General features: G+C 43.9%; 1 protein-coding gene and 1 pseudogene across 1 annotated transcript in view; both read left to right on the forward strand.

Annotated features, from left to right (window-relative positions):
* FMN1 (formin 1) overlaps nucleotides 1-20,564 on the forward strand; it is a 164,692-nt gene that overhangs the window by 106,640 nt on the left and 37,488 nt on the right. The window contains exons 7-8 of the mRNA XM_083167847.1: nucleotides 1,564-1,708; nucleotides 12,838-12,925. Of these exons, the coding sequence (XP_083023973.1) occupies nucleotides 1,564-1,708; nucleotides 12,838-12,925 (233 nt within the window). The remainder of the gene's footprint in view (nucleotides 1-1,563; nucleotides 1,709-12,837; nucleotides 12,926-20,564) is intronic.
* LOC146050901 (U2 spliceosomal RNA) lies at nucleotides 11,124-11,259 on the forward strand (annotated as a pseudogene).

Genomic DNA, 20,564 nt, shown 5'->3' on the forward strand with positions numbered 1-20,564 from the left:
TTGCTAATGCGACATAGCACCCACCAAAATTCCACCAGAATCTGAGCTGCAAAATCCAAAAATCACTCCTTCCCTTCTGAGTCCTGCCATGCACCCAACTGGTATTTTTTGGTCACATGTGAGGCATTGCCGTACTCGGGAGAAATTGGGGCACATATTTTGGGGTGCTTTTTCTCCTTCATACCTTCTGAAAATGAAAAATTTTGAGCCAGAACTGCATTTTTGTGTAAAAAAATGTAATTTTTCATTTTCACTGCCCACTTGTATCAAAATTGGTGAAACCCCTGGGGGTTTGAAATGTACACTATACCCCTAGATGAATTCCCTGAGGGGTGTAGTTTGCAAAATGGGGTCACTTGTGGGGGTATTCCTAACTTTTAGCATCTTATGGTGCCTAGAAACCTACATGGTGCCTAAAAAATAATCTCATAAAAAGGAGGCTCCAAAATCAAGTAGGTGCTCCTTCTATTATGAAGCCTGTGGTTTGGTCAACGTGCACACTAGGGCCACATATAGGATATTTATGAAAACAAAAGAATTGGGGGAATCAATTTTTAGTCACATTTCTCTAGTAAAATGTACTGTGTTCCTTAGAAAAATGTATTCAAATTGCAAATCTGCAAAAAAAATGAAATTTTGAAATTTCACCTACACTTTGTTTTAATTCCTGTGAAACACCTAAAGGGTTAACAAACTTCCAAAATGCTGTTTTGAATACTGTGAGGGGTGCAGTTTTTGAAATGGTATCATTTATGGGGGTGTCTCACATACAAGTCCCTCAAAGTCACATCAGAACTGAACTGGTCCCTAAAAAAATCAGTGTTTGAAATTTTCTTGAAAATTTGAGAATTTGCTATTCATATTGTAAGCCTCCTAGTGTCCAAAAAAATGAAAAGGAAGTTGAAATAATGATGTCAACATAAAGTAGACATATGGTCTATGTTAGTTATTAACTATTTTGAGTGGTATGATTATTTGTCTCACAAGCAGAAAATTTAACATTTTGCAAATTGCTACATTTTCCATTTTTTTACGACATTTTGGTATTTTTCACAAAAAAACACAGACTGTATTGACCCAAATTTACCACTAATTTGAAGTACAATGTGTCACGAAAAAACAATCTCAAAATCACTGGGATAAGTAAAAGCAAAAAAAAGTTATCCCCACTTGACATGTCAGATTTGAAAAAAAGGGCTCTGTCAGGAACGCAAAAACTGGCTCTGTCAGGAAGGGGTTAAAGTGCATTTTTATTCTGCATTTATTTCATATAAGAATGGTCTTGAGTGAACGGGGGGGCATGTTTTCTGTCTGACAGCGTGTTCCGGATGTGTGTATATTTCATTAACACTTGCTTGGCAATGCCATCTTTGCTTTTTTCCTGTCCTGGTTCTTCCTTGCTACTGATGTCTACATTTAAAAGTGTTTATGGTGGGACAGTAAGGACTTGTGACTATATTTATGATGTTGTTAGAGTAGCACAGAGGTGTATTTTTTTTTCGTCTGTTTTCTCTTCCTATATTCAGGTATTTACTTTAATGCATATATTTTATATAACACTAGTGCCCAGCCATCTCTGTGGGAATCCCTGAAGGAACCAGATATCGAAGACACCAAAGAGTTTGAGGAGCTGTTTTGTAAAGCCAGTGTTCAAAAGAAGAAAAAGCCACTTTCTGAGTCTTATGAGAAGAAAACGAAAGCGAGGAAGGTACGTACTCTAAATTCTGCATATTGATTGTATCCTTGGAGCACTGGATTTGAAGTTTCATAAATATAACTAAATGTCCATACTGTAGTCTAGTGACGTTTGTATGACCTTTTTTTGGATTTCTTTCTTGTATATTATTTTTTTTTAAATATCTTTTTTTATCATTTATAATTGTGTTTTATTGCACTGTGTGTGTCTGTGCGATATTTATACACAAGCACTGTATGAAATATGAAAATGGACATACAGACATACATGCATCCATACAATACAATACACAACTACATTCCACAGATACATTCCCATTGGAGCTCAGCAGCATTGTCCAGCTCATACACTGGCACTGTCTTCTGTCCTTGATCTGCGGATGCTCTGTTTAAAAATGTAGTCACTATAGAGCCTAGGACACATCTAAAGGTGCCCATACATGGTGCAAGGGTGCCATGCGAATGTGCTCTCCTGCAGGCATCCCATCGCGCAGCACACACAGTCTATGCAGCTCCTGTTTTTTTAACTAGCTTTGTATCGCATCGTACGCAAATCACATGCGATGTGATCTAGTTCAAAACGCACGGAAATATTGTACCTTAAGATCTCCATGCAGCTAGCTTATACATGCTTTTTTATTTTAATTTATTTAGCTTTCACGTAATACAACATGGAACAAAAAAGGTGTGTGGGGGGAGGGGTTTCACACAGAGGAAGTGCTATAGTCAAGCACCTTGAGTCCTGTTGGAGAGAGTGCGCTATATAAATTAAACTTACTACTTACACAGAGAGGCTGGCGAGGGAAGCCGGGAGGCGGGCGAACTTAAAAAAAAAAAAAAAAAAGGGCAGCCAGTGATTGACTGAGAGCCCAAATGGGGGGCCGCTTTCCATTCATTTGGATTGGTTACGGCCTACTGTATGGGGCCTTTACATTTGTTAAATTTGATTAGCATCTTTTGCTGGTGGGGGATGTGTATTGGGTGGGATAGTTAATCAGGATGAACACACTGGCGTTAAACCGCAGGACACCAGAAGGCAAACAGTGGTCCAAATTTACCGCAAGAAAGACTAGTATTACAGCTGCTAAGCTTTGACATATATGCACCAGGTTGGTTCCTTGCAAAGCTGCCCAATGTTTTAAAGTTGCAATCATTCAAAAAGCAAAACCTACCATTGCTACATTAAAACCCATTGGAATCCAGTTGATCGACTAACTTAGTTAGTTATTTATTTGTGTAGCACTGCTCTTTCTTTTCTTTTTCTTGTATTTTGCCAGTTATAGGGAGCTGACTACTCCCTCTGAGCAGCGGCTTTGAGCAGACCGCACGTGACGAGCGCTCTAAATTAATGTTTGTTAATTCCCCCATTTTTTTTGTCTTGGAATCCCGTTGATGCCTGTAGTTCAGATGCTGTTGCATTTCCAACATATCTGCGTTCAGATTGGTAAATGGAGGGAGAAGTATCTTAAGATTGAGAGGATTTATCAGGTTCAAAATGCAGGGCCCGTCCCACTCCAAGCGGTGGTGAACTAATCAGGGTGGTTGTGTATTGTACTACTAATATGCTTAATCCTGTATACAGATGGAGCCACTTTCATTATGGCGGCTCCTGGTGATTCAAACACTGTCCTCCACCAGGCCACAGAATGGGGCGCGTGTGCATGAGACGCCCGCGTGCCCCATTCTCACAGAAGCCCTGCAGCCATCACCAGCTCAGTGCCCGTCCCTGCTCCCTGCCCATCTCCCTGAAGCGGAAACAGGCAGGGAAGGACCCGGTCCCACCTCCCTTGCAGACAGGGACACCAGAGCGAGTGAGATGCTCCTGCGTCCTTATACATCAGCTAGGGGGATCTGGCGATCAGATAGGCGGGCTGACCGCGGCTCCATCTGTATTTGACAAACTTTATTAGTGAGACTTACACTGTGCAAGGTTTCGTGGTTTCTCCATTGAATGGGCATCTAGACATGACCTATAAGTTTTAAAATAGTACTTACCAGGATAGTGTTTTTTAGGGCAGGCTGCTGACCACGGGAAGGGCACATTTTTCAATCGCGAGGGCACATTTAATTTAAAATGTCAAAATGGTGACACCTGAGCTTCAAACCATCAGCACATTTATGCTATATAATCCATCTTGTGACACCTGAGAGCGTCACACCATCGGCACATTTATGCTATATAACCATCTTGTGACACCTGAGCGTCACACCATCAGCACATTTATGCATATAGCCACCTTGTGACACCTGAGTGTCACACCATCAGCACATTTATGCTATATAACCATCTTGTGACACCTGAGCGTCACACCATCAGCACATTTATGCTATATAACCATCTTGTGACACCTGAGCGTCACACCATCAGCACATTTATGCTATATAATCCATCTTGTGACACCTTAGTGTCACACCATCAGCACATTTATGCATATAGCCACCTTGTGACACCTGAGCGTCACACCATCAGGACATTTATGCTATATAATCATCTTGTGACACCTGAGTGTCACACCATCAGCACATTTATGCATATAGCCACCTTGTGACACCTGAGTGTCACACCATCCGCACATTTATGCTATATAATCCATCTTGTGACACCTGAGCGTCACACCATCAGCACATTTATGCTATATAATCATCTTGTGACACCAGAGCGTCACACAATCAGCACATTTATGCTATATAACCATCTTGTGACACCTGAGCGTCACACCATCATCACATTTATGCTATATAACCATCTTGTGACACCTGAGCGTCACACCATCAGCACATTTATGCTATATAATCCATCTTGTGACACCGGAGCGTCACACCATCAGCACATTTATGCTATATAACCCATCCTGTGACACCTGAGCGTCACACCATCAGCACATTTATGCTATATAACCATCTTGTGACACCTATGCGTCACACCATCAGCACATTTATGCTATATAATCCATGCGGAGTACCATCCCCCGGCCCCGCAGATCAGATGGGAATCAGCACTGCTGCTGGGGATCCCCTGGTGATACCCCTGCACCGTCCCTCCATCCCCCCCACCTGTAGCAATTTAAATGACACCCTCCAAGGGTGTTGTTTTTTTTTTTTTTTGTAAACCCTATAACTGCCGGTGCCCGCAATGTCTCTCCCCCCCCCCGCCCGAATCGCCCGTCCGCAGTACCGGTGTGCTGCTGCGTAATTGATGACAGCCGGGCAGACTGTATGTGCGCTGTCCGGCTGTACTGTAGTCTCTGGCAGGAGAATCTGTATCTTCATATCTCCCACTGGACCGCCGGGCAGCCAATCAGGAGCGGCGGCATTGATAGCAGCTCCTGATTGGTTGCCGGCGGTCCAGCAGGAGATCTGTGAAAATACAGATTCTCCTGCCGGATACTACAGCCGGGCAGCGCACATACAGTCTGCCCGGCTGTCAGCTACCTGCGGGTGGGCAGACATCCGGGCGGAGCCACTGGTTGGGGGGGAGATGCCAGCCACGTCCGCTGCTTTTGTAAGTGGCATGGCTGCCAAGAGCACGTCCGTGTGGCCCAGCCTTCTCTGACTGCACAGAGAGTCTATGTGCAGTCAGGGGAGGTGATTCCACACGGACCTGTTCTATGCAGCGCTCGGGAGGAGGTGGGGTCACACAGGAGGAGAGGCAGCTGAGGCCAATGAATATAAAGGGGTCTGGGCTGCCTCGCTAGAAGCTTACACTATGAGCGGGAGGAGACCTCTAGCGCGGCAGCAACTATTAACTTGTGCAGGGCGGGCAAAAACGGGCAGGGCGGAAATCGGCGGCTTTAAAAGGGGCAGGGCGCAGCGCCCTGTGAAATAAGCCTAGCGGGAACACTACAGGAGATGGAGGTAATACATAACATAGATAATTAATCATTTTGCTCTCTTAAAATATAATTCATAAAATACTCAAACTTTTTTTCAATCTATAGAGAAATTCGGACCTTCCTCTTTAACACTGAGTGCCAAAGTTGCTGTGAGAGAGCCTCAAAATATCCAGTAAAAATGCCAGCGCCGCTCACAGCGACTGTTCTTTTAGTATAAATAAATACAATTACGGCCAAGTCAATTAATTCAAGTTTCATTGAATATCGCACCTAAAAAAAAGAACAGTCGCTGTGAGCGGTGCCGGCATTTTTAATGGATATTTTGAGGATCTCTCTCAGCAACGTTGGCACTCAAAGGGTTGTGTTATTAGGGCTGTGATTTCAATATCCAAATGGGCTCGGACAGTTACAGGAAACTATTGAACTCTATCTACAGTACACTTGTTGCAGGCAGTCATTTCTAGGTCAAACTAAGATTTGTTGAGCCAACTTTACGGTTATCTAATAATCTACTGTACATCACCCATGGCCTTCATACCTATAGGCATTACTACCGTTCGTGTCTTGTCGGCTGATTACTCTAGTGAAGTCACATTTACTCCGGGCCAGTGGTCGAAGTGGAAATTTTTTAGTGGGGGTATGTAAAAGTCAGTCATGTTTTTCTGTGCGTGCCAAAGGAGTGTGCTCCAGAAAAGGGGGCATGGCCACACAAAAGGGGGCATAGCTAAGTGTAATGTACCATATACACCATAGTAGTAGGATCCCTTATACTACTGGGACTGGTACTACTGGGCACACTGGGGGGAGGGGCACATGGAGACATAGGCCTGGTGGGACATACATGTGGGTGAGAAAGGGTGTCAGACAGACAGAGCAAGAGGCAGTGCCAGAGCGAGACAGAATGAAAAATGGAGTTAAGAGATGGGGGTGAGAATGAAAAATGAAGTTAAGAGATGGGAGTGAGGATAGAGGGCGAGAGAGAGATAGTAAGAGGGTATAGAGTGTACTGTGTACCTAAAGTGTCACTGGGTCTTTGGGGTCTCCCTCTTGCCAGCAACAGCGGGGTCAGAGCAGGACGGCAGCGCAGCTGATGGGGTCAGAGCGGGAGGGCGGCGCAGCTGATGGGGTCAGAGCGGGAGGGTGGCGCAGCTGATGGGGTCAGAGCGGGAGGGCAGTGCTGCTGGTGGGGTCGTCAGAGCAGGAGGGCGGTGCTGCTGGTGGGGTCGTAAGAGCAGGAGGGCGGTGCTGCTGGTGGGGTTGTCAGAGCAGGATTAGTGTGGCCCTAAAAGCAGTGCTCGAAGTGAAGTGTCGGTATGCCATACCGTTGTATAGCGGCCCACTTTGAGCACTGCTGCGGGCTGAATAACACATGCAGTAAGGTGTGTGTGTGTATAGATGGAAAATACCGCGACGCTCAGGGAAAGCTGGTAATTCATTGCACAGTATATTATTTAATTATACTTTCATTGCTGTGGCCTGAGTGACAAAAATGAATCCAGTGTGGACATGTGACCTGTTCTGATAACAACCATTGGGATGTTTTATGGGAGATGATTTGTGATCCATCATCCTACATATGTCATCACCATGATTAACATATCAAAGCTAAAGACTTGGTTAGCATAGCGGCCTTATGGCGTCTCCCCCCCTGAATCTGCCTAATTGCTTTCATGTGTTTTTATAAGCCTAGGAACAGAGGGACAAGGGTCCTATGTCAAAGTATAGATGTGTCACTGCCGCTTGACTGGTCCTAGTCCCAGGAGAGAGATTCTTTTTGCGAGGGTCATGTAATCATAGCTTGGAGTCTTTAGGTCAGGAGCACGAATAACATTGGCCTCTGATCACAGATAAGAGTTTAGTGTTCGGCAATGTGTACGCAGAGCTTATGATTAATGTATGGCGAGCAGGGTTCAGCTGATCATTACAGCATGGGTTGTAGGGTTTTGTTTGATAACACATTGGCCAGTATGCTTGCGTAGTGTCGACACATTAGAACGTCGTGCTCAGATAGTTATAGCGCACTCATATTCCGCAGCGCTTTACAGAGAACAGTTGAAAATTCAAATTCTAGTTTTAGTTTGTTGGGAGCCAATGAACCTACCAGTATATTTTTGGATTGTGGGAGGAACCCGGAGTACCCGGAGGAAACCCACGCAAGCACAGGGAGACTATATAAACACGCACCGTTAGGGCTGTGGTGGGAATGGAACCCATGACCTCAGCGCTGTGAGGCAGTAATGCTACCCATTACACCGTCTGTGCCGCCCCAACATGAAACGCAGGCTTTAGGACCCATATGTATTAGATTTTCTATCACGTGTGGATTCATAGATTACAATGTGCCTGATCTACCAGTAGTTTATAAAAGTCTTTTTTTTTTTTAATTTGTCTGCTTGTGTATACAGCAAACAAATATTTGCCAGCTTTTATTTAGTGCTAAATTTTAGAACTGAAATGGGACTCTCCCCTCCCCGGCTTTAAATCTGTCCACACATTTTATACAAACACCCCCACCCACCCAGCAGAACAGCCTAATTTTAAGTAGTTCTACATGTGAGTGGGTATTGAGATCTTCTGCGCTCTTTAACAAGTTTAACGTGGATACCTTTCTCTCTGGAAAGAACTTTGAGTACCGCCTGTGATGCGTTCGCTTGAGAATTTACACCAGACCAGACACAAAAGATTAGATATGTCAATTATCCATCACCCACTCCTTATGCATCATCCTGAAGTGTCTCGTTTCATTGTTCCATCCTAACAGTGTAGAAATAGAACATGGTTTTAATGAAGACAATTTGCCGCAAGTTTATTGTTTACCTAAACGAGTCCTCACGTCCTTGATGAGAAGAAAACAACTAGATTTCCAATGTGCGCTTTCATCTCATTCCGGGAATTTCAATACCAAATCCTTGTGTAGCAACACACTTAGGGGTACATTTAATAAAGCTTCTAAAAGGGAAAACATGGGGGGGGGGGGGTTTGGGTTGCCCATAGCAACCATTCAGATTCCGTCTTTCATTTTCTAGGATGCAATCGAGAATTGATAGCTAGAATCTGGGGTTAGGGACAACAGCTCCTCTTTTCACATTTAGGAGTTTAATACTTTGACCCATTAGTATATTTTGTATTCATGGTCCCATTTATTGTGCAATCTAACATTGTTAACAATTCGCTCTTACGTCTGTGCGGAGGGGGTCATAAACGACCCACGGGAGTGTGCATTGACCGTTGGGTTCAGCATAAACAGAGTGCGATAAAATGGCTAATAGTTTCGGAGCCTTATTTTTTACCAGATAAGACGCAAAAGGAATTAATGTGCTTTATCAAGTTAACAAAAGTAACCGTTGGTGTTTCCACGTTGGGTGCAATTGGGGAATAATATTAGATAATAAAGATTGCAGGTAACTCCTTCCAAATGGTGTGCAGAATGCCTACTGGGTATGGAAGGCGTTTGTCTCCAAAACGAATTCACCCCGCAAGAATTAATTTGCTGTGCGTGGAAGGGTCACGGGTGGCCATTAAAAAAAAAAACAACCTTAGATGTGTCTACAGAATTACTATTCAGGTGCTGCCCCCCTAGCCTGGCACCGCCACAGTAACTGTGGGATGGTTCAGTCTGGGCAACAGTGTGTTAATGATTCCCTTACTCTCCCAGAGGGCCCAGTCTCTGAGTAATTGTGACCATGTGTATTTGTGTTTAGAGACCTGAACTTCTTGGCTGAGCATTACGTGGACTTCTCAAATATTTAGAATAAAAGGATTTTGGGTGTGGGGTGTTTATCACTGAGATTCCCCCACCTCTCCACCCACCCAGTTATTTTGCTCTGAATATTTCTGTGTTTATTATACAGTAGATATTTAACTATTTGCCGCTGGCCGTTCCCGCATATCATTGCTTTAGAATTCATTTTGGGCTGGTGTGGCTAATAGGTTAAAAATACACACCTTGTGATGTACGAATATATAGCCGGCAACATTAGGAATGGTCATTCTATCCAGGGCCTACAGTTCTCCTCCCATTGTAGCATTTTTGATTATAGGGTGATTCTATTGATTTGGATCCAAATCCTTGAATTAATCTTTACTTTTAAGGATTTCTACAGGCAGAACATTGTTCACCACTGCTTACAAAGGGTAGGGATCATTAGGTTGACATACATTTAGGTTGACATACATTTAGGTTGACATACATTTAGGTTGACATACATTTAGGTTGACATACATGTAGGTTGACATACATGTAGGTTGACATACATGTAGGTTGACATACATGTAGGTTGACATACATGTAGGTTGACATACATGTAGGTTGACAGTCAAAAAGGTCAACATTAGGTTTTTCACTTTTTTTGTCCCGAATGTCGACATGAACACTGAAACGTAGCACCGCATGGCTCGCTGGCACTATTTTATTCTCCCACCACACCCTAGTTGATGGTAGGGCATGAAATACCACCTGTCGACACATGTCGGCTCAAAAAAAGGTGAAAAACCCCATGTGAACCTTTTGACTGTTGACCTCTGTAGACCTAACCCATTTCTACTTTCAGTCATGTCGACCTTCATACATAACGACCTAGTGGTGTCGACCTAATGCTTGTCAGCCTAATACTTGTAGACCAAGTGACCGTATCCCCTTACAAAATGCTTTGTAAAGGGTTATAATAATGTATATCCCTGGCACAGTCATTATTTAATTTATTAACATTTACTTATAGCACAAACCTATTCTATTGAGCTTTACAAGCAAGAACCATAATAGGGGACGGAGTTATAGCAGGCAGACATAGAGGTAAGAGGGCCCTGCTTTCACGTTTACTGCCTATAGGGAAATTGGGATTATATACATGAGGATAAGTGCTACATATATCCGTTTTGTGGAGGTTCATGGTGGGCTGTGGGATTACATAACTGAACCTATTTATCTGTGTTTAATATAAGTTAAGACTACAATAGTTTGGAAACATTTGACTCCATAGCCGTGTCCAAGTTTGCGATCAGTTGTTTACACGAAGTGCAGGAAAGGGTTAGCGCTCCTTCGGATAGACAGACAGGCAGCGTCTGCCTGACTCCAGTTCTGTAATCAATCGCTTCATTGTATCTGTCACTTCTAATACATAGTCATTGTGGAGAAGCAGGTTCTAGATCGAGACAGCTGTTTTCTCCCATAACAAGTCCGTGGTCACAGACACTGTGTCCCTGTATAATACACTTCCCAAGTTTCCAACATTCCCCCCCAAAATGATGGATCACCCACAGATGTTTCTAAGCAACTCATCTTAAATCTACTTTAGTAATTGACAAGTACTTTAACGTGATTTTAGCCTATGACGGGCTATGTAGAACAGTGAGGTTTTCAATGGTCCCTGCAATTTGTTTCCACTGTCCCAATCCTGAGTTTAAGCATTTTAAGAACTGGAAATTTAGCAGGTACATAGCTGCTGCAGCACCTCTTTTGGATGATTTCTGTGCTAGTTTGCCCACTGAATGTTTACAGGACCGTTGAGCCGTAAATAAGAGCTCTGGGTTCAGAGTCTGTGGTTAGGAAGAAATTCATCTTTTAACCCCAGAATGGCTACATATCGATGTATTAGTATCGCTTCTCTGCCTTTTGGCTAAGATCAAGTGTAGTATCTGTTCTTATCAGTGGGTATGGACTGGCCTCTGGCAGAGAATAGAGAAAGGCTGGACTGAGTAGCTGCTCTGATGGGCAGAGGGTGTGGGACCCCTCTTTTTTGCCTGGGAGTGGTGAAAAGTCTGGCTGAGTACCTTCACCTCTGCCTTTGGTAGGAGGTGTTGTTTCCGTAAACCCACTGGTGAGAGGGGGGGAGAAACACTGGGCCTAGTAGTTTGGCTCTCTTGACGGGGTTCGTAGCCCCCGAAGGATGAGACAGCGAAAGGCTCAGTCTAGTATCCATTCCCAAGGAGCGGAGAAAGGCTGGGACTGAGCAGATGGCTCCTGTGCCAGAGGTTCGTAGCCTCTGATGGGGAGACCGCGAAAGGCCCAGCTTAGTACCTTAACCTTGGGATTGGAGAAACACTGCGACTGAGTAGATTGCTCTTCCAAGGGGGTCGCAGTCCCTAAGGGAGTAAGTCGAAAAGCCCAGTGGAGTACCCATTCCCATGCCAGGGGCTGGAAAGTGCCCTATGATGGGAGCAGAGAAACACTTGGTCGGACGCTGATCGGTCCGTTGCTTGGAATCCGAGGCTGCACTGTTCCCCCAGGGAAACTCGGGGGTGCCGAACATGCACGGGTGATCCCAAAATCACCATGCACTTGCACTGCGCACTTCCCTTCAGGTAGCGCTTCACGTCCTTACCTCGTCCTTTAGGATGGGCTAGGACAATTTTTCACACCCCCACCCCGGCCTTCTGGCTGAAGTATCTTTATTATTTATTTCTCTTCCCCTCTCACGTTCGTCACTTTTCACGTTCCTTGTTTTTTGTAGTTTTGTCACGTTTTTTTGGGTAGTGTGGTCGACACTTTCGGGCCTTCCATTTCCCCAATGTGCCGAAGCTCTCGCCTTTTGGGGAGAGCTTCGGTCCCCTCGATGACGACCCCGAGCCGCAAGGCGGAGGGAAGTCTACTGAGGGTCTCTCCAAACCTTCGGCTGCGGAGGACCCATCGTCCTAACCCTTCCGGGGGTTGAGGAATGAGGGTCTCTCTAAGCTTCAGCCAAGAGGACCCACCGTTCCCTATTTTCCCCTCTTCGGCTTTATGGTTGAGAGGGGTTAGGGGAAAAACGGGGCCCTTCTCCTTCGGGAGAAAGCACACTTCGATCGCACGGCCCCCTTTGCACGTGTTTAGTCACAGCACTGGTGGTAGGGAGCACACCTCTGGCTCCTGAGTTTCTAAGAAAAAATTTTTTTTTTTATTTATTTTAGTTCTATTTAGCTAATAATTGTTTGCTACTGTTGCTGTTTTACAGAGAAACTCCTTACGTTATCTCTATACCAGTGTTTTTCAACCACTGTGCAGTGGCACACAAGTGTGCCTTGAGCTCTTCTCAAGTGTGCCTCCAGATCTAGAGATAGCCAAACCAGTTTACAGCCACCACCAGTTCAACTGTTATTTTACTGGTTCCTTCTTTTCATGTAAAGGGCTAATTTTCTTTTTTTTCCCCCTGTGAAGACCAGTGTGATTGTTTTTTTTTTTATATGGGGGGCCATTAGGTTTTTTTGTTTTTTTTCCTGTGGGGGCCAATGTGGTTTGCCTTGTGGGGAATCTCGTGGTGTGCCTTGGCAGTTTTAAAATCTTATTTAGTGTGCCGCAAGGTAAAAAGGTTGAAAATCCTTTTTTTTTTCCCAGATTATAAAACTGTTGGATGGGAAGCGATCGCAGGCTGTGGGCATTTTAATATCCAGTTTACATTTGGACATGAAGGACATCCAACATGGTGAGTGACTCTTCTATTCCTGGTCCGTGGTCGCTGGGTATTAATGTTCAGTGGGTCTAAATTATTAAAATAAAAGTATGTCATTACACATGCTTCACCTACAAGTGATGTTTTTTGTCATTTTCTATTATCTGAGCATAGGGGCAGATGTAGCAACCAAACCAATGTTAACTAACTTTTATCTAGAACATGGCATTCATTATTGATAAGGATATATGCATTCCAGCTGTTAATAGTGCAAGCTGACACTTCTGATCATCACAGTGTGACCCCCTCATTTTTCTTGCATGTGACCCCTCATTTTTCTTTGGCATCACTGGCACGGTCTTCTCCTGGTTCCCCTCATACCTCTCCGATCGCTCCTTCTCCGTCTCCACTCCGAGCTCCTCCTCTCCTACTACCCCGCAGCCAGTCGGTGTTCACCAAGGGTCAGTCCTTGGCTCTCTCCTCTTCTCCCTCTGCACCACCTCTCTGGGCACCCTCATCAGCTCCTACGGCTTCCATTACCACCTTTATGCTGATGATACCCTAATAATCTATCTCTCCTCCCCCGACCTATCCCCATCACTCCTGTCCAAGGTCTCCGAATGCCTCACAGCCATCTCAGCCTGAATGACCCAACACTTCCTGAAACTAAACATGGCTAAAACTGAACAAAAGGACACATTTTGCAGCGCTAGTAAAAATAAAAACCAATTAGCAGTTGGATTGACTTCACAATTTTATGTTAAAATATAAAAAGAATTAGCACAATTTAATAGGCCACATGGCCACACATATGATACCTATAGTATTGAAGATAAAAATGCATGGGTGCAGTAGCAGAACTCGGATCCACTGTAATAACTGTCCGTTCCTATATTGCCTAGAAATGTATAATGGGACCGCCTCTGTGACCAGAGCGAATTTTGGTGTTGGAGTGGCAAGCCCCACTCCATGCTCCACTCATAAGGGACTTTGGACATATCAAGGGAAATTCTATTCCATCAGGATCCATTCTCCCCTCAATTGAGCAAGGTGGACGGTAACTATAAAATTCGCTCTGGTCACAGAGGCAGTCCCATTATACATTTCTAGGCAATATAGGAACGGACAGTTATTACAGTGGATCCGAGTTCTGCTACTGCACCCATGCATTTTTATCTTCAATACTATATGTATCATATGTGTGGCCATGTGGCCTATTAAATTGTGCTAATTCTTTTTATATTTTAACATAAAATTGTGAAGTCAATCCAACTGCTAATTGGTTTTTATTTTTACTAGCGCTGCAAAATTTGTCCTTTTGTTGTGTATATTCTCAGGTTTGACACACCTGATCGTATTGCAGCTGCTTTAGAGTGAAACAGGTCACACCTTGCGCCCCTAGGGGACTCCTCCCTTGCCAATCCAGCAAGTAGAGGGACCCTATCCTTTTTCATTTTATGGCTAAAACTGAACTTCTATTCTTCCATCCCCCGAACATCCCCTCTTCTCCCACTATCTCCATCAGCATTGGTGAAACCGAGATCACCTCCACCGACCAAATGCGCTGCCTCGGTGTCATCATTGACTCCTCCCTCCCTTTCACCCCCCACATTCGTGCTCTCTCACAGTCTTGCCGCTTTCACTTCCGCAACATCTCGCGCATCAAACCATTCCTCTCCACTGACGCGACCAAAATTCTCATTCACTCTCTTGTCATCTCCTGCCTTGACTACTGCAACATCTTTCTCTCCGAGCTACCTTTTACCCGCCTCGCCCCTCTCCGATTCATTCTTAACGCCGTTGCTAGGCGCATCTACCTCTCCCGTCGCTCTACCTCCGCCTCCCCCCTCTGTCTATCTCTTCACATGCTCCCCTTTTCTTTCCGAGTTCTTGTCAAACTCCTCACCACCACCTACAAGGCTCTCTCCTCCTCCACCGCTCCTTACCTCTCTTCACTAATCTCTATCCACACTCCCTCCCGTCCTCTTCGCTCCGCCGCCTGACCTCTCACCTAATCACCTCCTCCCACTCCCGTGTCCAAGACTTCTCTCGCGCTGCCCCCTTGCATTGGAACAACCTCCCACCACCCATCAGGCTTTCTGATTCCCTTACTTCCTTCAAGTGCTCCCTCAAAACACACTTCTTCCGACTAGCCTATGCCTCCTCCTCCTAACCTCTTTCGCTCCTCCTATCCTGCCTACCCTACCCCTCCATCTGTTCCCATACGTTCCTACTTATCCTATTGTTTTTCGTTCGTCCACCCACCTCCTTTTAGTCTGTTAACTGTTATGAGTAGGGCCCTCCTTCCTCACCCTACCTCTTTACCTCACCAGTGCTCCTGCCCTGTTCTTCCCTTCCTCTACTTCATCTTCAGTCTCCTAGACAATTTCGACACCTACTTCAGAACTGATGCTGATTTTAGTTCTACCAGCTATACCCTATTTATGCTGTATTTTATCAACACACCCTGTACATTACCTTGTATTTTGTTTGCTATGTACGGCGCTGCGGACACCTTGCGGCGCCTTATAAATAAACAAACTACTACTACATTATCTCCCCCAGTAATGCTAAATATCTATGTAATAAAATGTTTTGGTGGTTGTCTGTCTCGCCTTAAAGATAGAGTAATATATATCCTCTATAATTTTCTTCAATATCCGTTTTATTACATACTGATTGCATCTGTGGGATGTTCTGTTAAAAATTCACTAGCATTGTTTGACCAAATGTGTGGCTTTTGTGTAGCGAATGACAGGGAAGAAGGTGTGCACTAATCCCTTCACCTACTGCTTACGGATTCATCTGTATCCCATTACAGCAGCACTGACCTTAGTCTTTGATGTACAGAGCTCGTTAGATCAAGGGCCACTTAGATGGAAGTATTACAGGGGCTATGCCGTGTTTAACACTGCTTTCCCCTCCAGTCCCTCCAGGAATTAGCACCCCCCCCCCCCTCCTTGCCCTCTTGCCGCTCATTATTAAGGATTTAGCTACTTTTTAATTAGTTTAACACATTGGTGAGTTTCAGCATGATGGCTTGGACCCGCTTGACCACTTGGAGCGTGCTGGGCCTCTCATCAACATAAGAAGTTATTTTTTCTCCTTTTTAATACAGCCCCACCCCCCTACCCCTGTCAAATTTTGTTGATGGCTCGATGCAAGATGGTCACTAGTAAAACCAAAGATATATAACGTTATCGTTTGTTAAATCTTTCAGTGCGTATGCATTATATCGTTTATTCTGGAGCTCTGGGGTGTTAAAGGGAAGTAGTTATCGATCATGTTGACTGAGCGTTTTGCATATTGTATTCCCAGCTTAATACTAAAAAAAGACTTGTATATTTGTGAATGTTTTTATTACTATTTTTCAAAAAAAGAGGGCACATTTTTCTCAGGAGTCCTGACCGGTCATTGAAAATGTAGTTTGTAGGCAAAATGTCCACTCCCTTATTCAATAGGTCTACTCCAAAAGCTCAACAGGGTCAAAAGAAAGAAGGTCGGTTGTATTTAAACATTACCTGGAAGTCTGAAACATGAGGATCAGCCGGTGATGGGATTTTTCCAGCATTACGCATAAATGAACATATTAAAATTTACAGTCTTAGCTTTGGAGACAATATTTATCACCGTTTATAGAGTTCAAAAGTGTCTCCTTTAGAGCACATTGTTTGCACACCAGTTTTGCATTCCCTATAAACTAAAAGTGCTCTGTTTCTAAATATTATTAAACACGCCATGCTAAAGTATAAGTCTTCCTGTGTGAAAAGCGATTTGTTACATTCATAAATCCACATGAAAGTTCCCGCACCTTCTAGATACGTGAAAGATCTGATCCGCCATTTTTTTCTTGACTCTGTGCAGAACTTTAGAACATGCTTCAGCTAAATTTATTAAACAAACAATTAAAAATATGTGAAATATTAAAATATTTATGTCATGATTTTCACTTGTTAACTAAACATTTGACATAGTTCACAAGCCTTGCTTACTTTGTCTCCTGGATGTAGACCTGCGCTCACTTATAAGCCTAGCGGAAGTGCTAGCTGCGGATATCGTCCAAGAAGATCCTGGTCTCTGGTACAACTGGCAGATTGCAAAGGGGGTTGTATGACCATTTAGATACTGCTACTACCCAATTAGGCCCAGAGAAGAGTGCTGATCTACAACCCCCTTTCTAATCTAAAGCTCTGTGTGTACGGAGCGATGAGTTGCTCAGCGACCAAACTGCTGGGTGTCCCGTTTTCATCAGCGGCCAGCGAGGCACTCTGCCGGGGGGGAGCAGGAAGTTTTTCATACTTTATCACGGGTACATTCACTGGTGCTAATTTTTTTTATTTTTGATGTGTTTGCTGTTAAACTTTTGGTACTTGTTTCCTAGCACGGTGCCCAGATTTTCTACGTACGGCACCGTAGGGAAATCACATTGCATCGCATGGGCCATTTTAGCGGCATGCGATTTTTTTAATGTATTACTCATTGTACACCACTATATTGCATCGCATGTCCCGCAAAATCGCATCTGATTTTATAGGGTGTGCGATGCCATGACATTAGGTATACAATAATATGATTGTATGTCCCAAAAATAGATTTAACGCACGCCACCCCGAAGCCTGGCGGAACGCGTCCTCAGACTTTTTCATTACCCCGCTATCCACGTCGGCGTGGAGTTGATTTTATATAGAGCCCGAAGCGTGGCGAGCGGACGCGGATTACGTTACATTTATTCCGCTTCCCCTCACGGGGCTCGCTGCGCTCGCCACACTATATAAAATAAACTCCACGCCGACGTGGAGTAATGAAAAAGTAGGAGGACACATTCCGCCGCCCCTCGCGGGGTGGTATGGATAGTGTGTGTGGGGGGGGGGGTGCGTTAAACCTATTTTTGGGACATACAATCATATTATTGTATACCTAATGTCATGGCATCACACACCCTATAAAATCAGATGCGATGGCTCGGGGCTGAGAGAGCAGTGAATAAATTACATAGGAAAATCGCATTGCATCGCAGATCACATGGCCCATGCGATGCGATGCAATGTCACTATGCAGAATAGCCCACTAAGCAAATAGCTTAGTGGGCACCATGCTAGGAAACAAGTACCAAACTTTTTATTCCCCATTTTCAGGCCTTTCTAAAACCTCAAAACTTGATTGGTAATAAAGGTAATTTAATATAATATTAATCCCCAATGTCAATGTCAACAAATTTTATAGTCGACACGAAAAGATTAACATGCACATGGTCGACATGCTTTGGTTTATTTTGGTGTCCATTTCTCCACCTAAGCAAGTGGAACCCCAATAACATGTACAGTCGCATTTAAGAAAAAGTCTAAAGAAAATGTGAAACTCATTTCGACCTTTTCATGTACCGCCCATTGTCATGTCAACATTTTTGCTTGTCGATATTTTGTCATTGTCCATCTAGTGCATTGACCAATTCACTGTCGCGCTATCATCCAGATCTTGTACACATTATAAAATGTAGTTTATTTAATTTTTTTTCATCCATTTTTTTTTAAATCTCCTGCATGTTTCAGATACAGGTAGAGCATCACTTATGCACAATGCTCGGGACCACGAACATTTTGGATAAGGGATTATTCTGAAATATTTTTTTTTTTTTTTAATATCCAATGGTACCCCGGCGTTCATAGTGTTCTATGGCGGCCATCGGACTCCTCTTCGGTGGCAGTATCCCCGGTCCCAAGGATGCATTGTGGACCTAATGCATCCTTGGGACCGAGGATGCTGCTGCAGAGGAGTACAATGGGCGACGAGGGGAGTATAAATAAAGGTGCGGTGTGGGGGGGGGGACACGACAAAACATAAAAGCCTGAAATATTCAGAAAATGTACAGTTTTCAGAAAATTTCTGTTTGGGAATATCCAACCTGTATACCTTTTTATATATCTAATAAAGTAGGATTTTCTGTTCCCACTTCTCCTTTATCCCCACTTACATGTCCATCCCGGATTGTTGAGGCCAATGATGTATTTCATAGAACTGTTTAGCTGCGAGGGGTTTAATATTAAATAGTCTTATGACACGTAAGTAGCTCTGGAGATGGGGTTATGGACTTCTGGGACCTGCATTAGGAAGACTGCTCGGGTCAGGGAGGAAGAGCGAAGCTTTGATCTCTAGAGCAGAATCATAATCACATGATTTGTTGTTCCTTTGAAAATAACTCCGAGCATGGCTAATTCAAAGAGGAATGGCTGCGTTTTAAGATACTGACGTGACTGTCTTGACGTTTTTGTCCAGGATCATCTTGCAATTGAATGTGATGAATCCAGTGCATTAACCTTCCTATTGTAGATCACTGACAAAGTGCGTTCCTGCAGCTGACTAAGTAAAATTGCCATTCTCTCCGGGAAGAGACGCACAATCTCCCTCTGTGTTTTATAACACAACTTCTAAACATACAGTTGCAATGTTCCCTTGGTGTACGAGTGCCATTCTGCTGAAAATCACTGCGCTGTTACGCGTCAATGATAGGGCCACCCGGGTCCACATGTTTAATCTATGTTGCATTTTGTAGCGGCTCTTATATATGTCTTTATTTGTATGTAGCTGCTTCATCATGCATAACTATCTGCCTGACTGCGTAATAAATCTTAGCATTGACCTGCTCTGCAGCGCGGAGTATGTGGTGCAATATGATAAATGGTCAGCTAATATGCGTGACCAAGAAGTTTGACTGATGTGTATATTTGCACCTGATGTGGCTTTTTATTCCTCTTGTTTTAAATGTATTCCACCATTATTTATTTTTGATTGAATACAGGTATTTGGAAAACAAACTTTTTTTTTTCCGTTACATTTTATAACCATGGTTGGTGTATTTATATGCAAAAGTCTAATACATGTAGCGTATTTAAGGCATTTTAGATAGGTGATGATGTATTTTAGTACAATTGATTTCTCCTCTGTGGTTATAAACTTGGCTGCTCTGTTCTTGTTACCTCTCTGCTGGAAGTCAGGGGGGAAAGCGATCGTTAGTTCGACATGCATTGGCTCGCCACAGAGCTGGATTAAGGCTTTGGGGGGCTTGGGGTACTAAAGATAGGAAGGCCCTAAGGTCTAAAATTTGGACACCTGCACATTCGATATATACAATCTTGACAAAGGTTATTAAAAACCAAAATGTTGATCAGGACCTAGTGACTGTCCAGCTTCTTGGATGTGTTATTGGTGATTAAGTCCATCAGAGTGCCCCTCCATCCTGCCCGTCACTGGCTGCCTTCTGGATCCACACTCCCTCTCCCACTCTGTTTCCTGCAGCCTGCATGCTTAGCCAATCACTGAGCTGCAGGCTGCTGCTTCAGACTCTATTGGACAGCTGAGTTTATTCTGCTATACTGCCCCGGCGGCTGACAGGGCAGCCAGGAGCACAGCGCTGCAGATCTGATCGGTAAACGCCCATACACACTAGAAGGTTATCTTTCCAATCTGGCTGGTTGGAATGAAAATCTGGAAATTTCTGGTAACAAATTACAATCAACCATTTGCTCCCAAACGCTGGAAAGTCATCTGCATAAATTAATTGAACCAATTTGTCTGTAGGACCAATTTTTGTCTTTTTTTCATGTTTAGGAGCAAATTGTCATTTACACCCAAAAACTTCCAGATTTTCATTCCAACCAGCCAGATTGGGAAGATA

Source organism: Crinia signifera, chromosome 12 (assembly GCF_055691185.1).
Source record: "Crinia signifera chromosome 12, ASM5569118v1, whole genome shotgun sequence".
Lineage (NCBI taxonomy): Eukaryota > Metazoa > Chordata > Amphibia > Anura > Myobatrachidae > Crinia > Crinia signifera.